General features: G+C 50.5%; 1 protein-coding gene across 3 annotated transcripts in view; it reads right to left on the reverse strand.

The window, feature by feature from the left end:
* DQX1 (DEAQ-box RNA dependent ATPase 1) overlaps positions 1–4,812 on the reverse strand; it is an 8,919-nt gene extending 4,107 nt beyond the window's left edge. For 2 of the 3 annotated variants that reach the window (XM_032243428.1, XM_032243426.1), the window contains exons 1-8: positions 4,393–4,812; positions 3,753–4,008; positions 3,281–3,474; positions 2,191–2,575; positions 1,616–1,843; positions 1,427–1,526; positions 1,165–1,323; positions 889–1,080 (exon numbers count right to left, since the gene is read on the reverse strand). In XM_032243428.1, the coding sequence (XP_032099319.1) occupies positions 889–1,080; positions 1,165–1,323; positions 1,427–1,526; positions 1,616–1,843; positions 2,191–2,575; positions 3,281–3,474; positions 3,753–3,989 (1,495 nt within the window). In that variant the 5' untranslated portion in view covers positions 3,990–4,008; positions 4,393–4,812. The remainder of the gene's footprint in view (positions 1–888; positions 1,081–1,164; positions 1,324–1,426; positions 1,527–1,615; positions 1,844–2,190; positions 2,576–3,280; positions 3,475–3,752; positions 4,009–4,392) is intronic. The other variant, XM_032243429.1, reaches the window with a different exon arrangement.
* Between the last annotated feature and the right edge of the window lie 96 nt (positions 4,813–4,908).

Here is a 4,908-nt window from a genome sequence, read left to right on the forward strand (position 1 = left end):
AAAAAAAAAAAAAAAAAAAAAAAAAAGAAGAAGAAGAAAAAGGAAAAAAAAAGAAACATCCATCAGGAAGGAGTTGGAGTGTGCTATCTTTCTCTCCCTCTCTTCCCCTCTCCCTCTCTCTCCTCTCCTCTCTCTCTCTCTCTCATTCTTTCTGTGTCTCTCAGATCCAGAAGAATGGTAATTGGGTGAGAGATACAAGGCACAAGGTTTGGAAATTTTAAGGCTAAAGGTAGCACTTCAAACCATGGGTGTGGATAAACTTGCTTAAAGCGTTCGGGGAATAGAAAACAAAAGAGGCAAGAATAGAACTCTGAGGACCAATTTATAGTGGATAAGCAGAGGACAAAGAGCCCAAGGAAAAGACTAGGGATGGCTAGAGAGGTAGGATGAAAACCATGAGGAGCAGCCTTACAGAGGCCTAGGGAGGAGGCCGTTTCAAGGTGGAGTGGTCAGCAATCTCGAGTGTCAAAAGAAGGTCATGGATAAGGGCTCAAAAGTGTCCACTGGATTAGGCATCTGGGAGGTCACAGTGAGTTGAAAGCTGTTTCACTGGCATGGCTGGAGTGCAGTGCGTGAGCAATACACCAGTTAGAACAGGATAGAAATCATGCTATATAGCTGAAGGGGAGGATAGGGTTGAGGAAGAGGGGTGTGTGAGTTCTAGCACTAACAGATTAGGAGAGATTTAAGCATACCAGGGGCAAGAACCAGTAGAGAAAAAAGGCTAAGAGACAAGAGGGAGACAGGCGACTAAGCCTGGTTCTTTAGGCATTGTGAGGGGTGGCATTGGGAGCGGAGAAAAAAGGGCTAGCCTCAGGAGCACCAAAACCCAAGAGGAAGGGCTGAAGTGGCTGCAAGAGCTATGGATTTACAGCAGCAATTTTATACCTGTGAGCATGGCAGCCAGGGTGAGCATCTCGTCCACACAGTCAAACTCGCATGAGGCCAACAGGGCTTTGGCCAGCTCAGGGGCCAGAGGGAACTCTGATAGGATGACACCCAGATCTGACAGGTCCCCATCATCATCCAGGGCTGCCAGATAGTCTAAATCTTCCAGGGCCTGCATCAATGCTTCTGGAGCTGGTGAGAAAAAGGGGCTTACTGGATGTGAAGTTTCAGAACTGGATGGTCAGATGGCAGTGCTTGGGCAGGAGAGGTACTCACCAGGCTGGTCCAGGAAGTGACACTCCCCAGGTTCTGCAATCTGTCTCCTTTTTAGTAGTAACACCAGGGAGCTCAGATTCTCCTCACACACCCTGGGTTGGGGCAATGGAGGAGCTTCTAGTTCTAAGAAGGACTTAGGATACAGGCAGAGGCAGGATCCTGAGGGGAAAAAGACCTGGGAAAGAAGACCACTGTAGATTTCTCAGGGCTTGCATGTTGGTGACTCTTGGCTTTTTATTTCAGTGAGGGCAAAGGCTCTTACCTGGTGGGAACCCTCTTGCCCGCAGTTGTCTTGCCTCTGCCTGACACTTGCTGATTGGCCTCAACACTTGGAATTCTGCTCGGATCCTAGGGTTGTAAACCTGTTGCCCATCCCCCAACCAAGGCCAAGACAGATCAGAGTGGGCCATTTCTGTCTTTACTACCCCACCGCCATCTCTCTCCCACTCACACTTCGGAGCTCCAGTCCTGAGTCGATGACATGTCGGATGGAAGGGAGGGAGAAGGAGAAGTCAGCCAGCCAGTGAGTGACCACGACTTTTCGGGCATCTGTGTCCTCATACACAGCCTGAACGGCTTGTCCACAGTCTGGGTGAAGGGGCAGTACTCGTGGTGGAAGCCCTTGGAGAGGCAGGGACTCCACCTTCCTGGACAAGGATTCACAGCACAGGGAAATTTCCTGAGGAGAAGGGTGGGGCATTAGGGTAGTTCTCACCTTTTTGGTGTCACAGATTCCTTTAAAAAAACTTTTGAAAGTGATGGCCCTTCACTCTGAGAAAATGCAAATACTCATAAAGTTGAAGATTTATAATTTCGGGGGTTCACTGAATCACAAATCTCTGCATTAAAGGGAATAAAAAAAGTGAGTGGTAGACCTCTTTACCCGGAAATCCTCAAGTTTTTCCCTGGGACCCCAGCAGAGGGTAAATATTGCAACTCTACTATTCCTCACAGGCATTGCTCCTATTCCCATTCCCCTGGAAGATGATAAGTACCTCCTTTTGCAGGCTTTTAAAAAATTTTTACCTCCTCACTGGGTAGGTATACTAGCACGTCTCCTGGAGCCTCCTTCTGACACAATTCAAGCACTGCTTGGCAGGCAGCTTCTACCCGGTCAGAGGGGATGGTGTCCTGGTAGATGGTGGAAGGTCTCTCGCCAGGCTCTCTGGGTATATGCACAACAGGAGGATTGCCCCAGAAGTCTCGGAGCTTAGGTTCAAGGCCTGGGTCAGTAACCACAACCACTCTGAGGTCCCCTGGAAGGCTTTCCAGCCTGGCATCTTGCAGTAGCCCCTGGAGTGAATCTGATGCCACTGACCGCTCCTGAGCCTCGTCTAGTACTAGCACGCCCCAGGCTCCAGTGCCCCGGGTCGAGGCCACCTCCTGCAGAAGTAGCCTGTCCCAGCAGAACCTGTTGGCATTGGTAGTGAGCAGGGGAATCAGTGTGGACAGTGACCAGCTCCACAAGCTCAGGGAAACTTCTCCCCAAGGGACGTAGATTTTGATAGTGAAGGTCAGAAAAAGACACTGTGATTTCCTGAGCCTGTGGACCTATATCTGTGACCTCACAACCCCACTGAGAACACTTCGTTCACAAGGTATACTCCAGCTGGGAAGTGACAGTTTTCTGATGAGGGTGTGGCTGAATGTCTGAGGTCCCTGGCTGGGATTCAAGGGCTTAATTTAGCCATTGCACCAAATACAATTGCATGAGTTGGGGCCAGGCGTGGTGGCTCATGCCTGTAGTCCTTGCACTTTGGGAGACTGAGGTGGGCAGATCACTTAAGCCCAGGAGTTTGAGACCAGCCTGGGCAACATGGCAAAAATATAAAAATTAGCCAGCCATGGAGATGCATGCCTGTAATCTCAGTTACTTGGGAGGCTGAAGTGGGAGGATCACTTGAGCCTAGGAGGTTGAGGCTGCAGTGAGTTGTGGCTGCATCATTGCACTCCAGCCTGGGTGACAGAGTGACACCCTGTCTCCAAAATAAATAAATAAAATAAAGTAAATAGAGTGAGTGGGGCTGAGGGAGGGTATGGTGAGATGTCAGAGGAATGGGCTTGTTTCTGCTGAGTGTGGGAATTAGATTGGGGTAAGGCCTGCAGCGGGCCCCACCTGAGCAGGGTGTTGGGCCCTGTGCAGTCCTCCTGGGGGATGCTGTATCCAACCTCATGACCCAAGGTCAGGTCCATCTCATCAGCAACCCGCAGAGCCAGGCTCCGGGCTGCAAGAGGGTAGGGCTGCGTGACCGTAACCTGTCCTTTCTGGAACCCTCTGGCCAGCGCAAACTCTGCACACCACTGAGGAATCTGGGATAGAGGTAGAGGACAACCAGTGAGAAAGATGTAGGATTTCAGTCAGAAGTGCTCAGGGAACTATGGCCACTTTAATTTTTCCTTATTTGGGGAGTCTCCTGGTCTTTTACCAGCCTCCTGAGCCAGCTTAACCCATCCCATCTCTCTTTCCTCACCCTTCCCATGACCCCACACAGCCCAGTCCTCCCTTGCCCAGGGAAAGGCCAATTCCCTAGCTAGCTCCTCCCTTTGTCCACTCCCAGAATCTGCCCACCCCCACAACCCAGCCACACCTGGGTGCTCTTGCCAGAACCAGGCTCCCCAGATACCAGCACCACTCCAGTGGGGTTACTCTCCAACTGCTCCAAGAAGGTAAAGCGAGCAGCCCAGATGGGCAAGGCTTGGCGCTGTTCCAGCAGCTCATAGTAGCGGGAGGAGAAGGGAAGCCCATCAAAGGGGTTCACAGCCAGTTCAGACTCCCTAGGACTTGGGCCATACTCTTCTGCCAGCCTCAGAGGCTGAGAGGCCATGGTGGCTCTCTGGCAGGACCTGCAGAAGTCAGGGCAGCCAGTAAGGTCATATTTGGTGACTGATATCCCACCTCAGCCCTGATCCTTAACTTCTACCTTCAGGTGATCATGCTCTGGGGCCCAACTGTCCCAGTGTTTCCTGCCAGGAAACAGTGCTAGGCATTTTGATAAGGGGCTATTGAGAGTTAGTAGACAGTCCCTGTAGTCAGGTAGTAGAAATCTACCTGATGCTATTACCCTGTCAGCAGGTAATAGAAATCATGTTACTTAGGCAGGGGTCCTCAGGGGCAGTAGAAATTATGTGAGACCTAGTAACCTATGGGAAGGTACTGGAGGAAAAAGGATAAAGAATATAGGGGGCAGGGAAAGGAACAGCAGAGTCACAGAGATCCTGGATTCAAACCTGGTTGCAGCTCTAGGATACGTCAGGACAGCAGCCCGCTCCAGACCCTTGTAGCTAGTCACCACAAACCCTGACTGTGTTAAGTACAAAGGTGAATTCCAGCTCTACCCCAAGGCTTGGCTCAAACTTCATATCCTGAAACCTGTTTTTGGGTGGGGCTATTTGCTCCACCCTAATTAACTTAGTCAGGAACCTATGGAAAGCAGGCTACCACCATACTGAGCATGTGTGAACTCTATAGATGATGTGTACTGTGCTTGTAAAAGGCATGCTGGGATTTGTAGTTTTGCAGCAGCTTCTTCCAAAACCTGGGCTGAACACCCACGCTGGGTCTTCAGTTCAGTTACACTTCCTTAATTTATCACTCATCCCTTGGCATGAGGAGGTGATTTTAGACAGTTGTAGTCTGACTACCCCCCTTAAATGTACAAGGAGACTCTCACCCCCATCCTTCCCAGCCAAGGAATAAGGAACCCACTCCCAGCGCTTTTGAGACCCAGAGAGACAACAGACACC

Source organism: Sapajus apella, unplaced genomic scaffold (genome assembly GCF_009761245.1).
Source record: "Sapajus apella isolate SASKATOON/1434 unplaced genomic scaffold, GSC_monkey_1.0 scaffold52, whole genome shotgun sequence".
NCBI classification, from domain to species: Eukaryota; Metazoa; Chordata; class Mammalia; order Primates; family Cebidae; genus Sapajus; species Sapajus apella.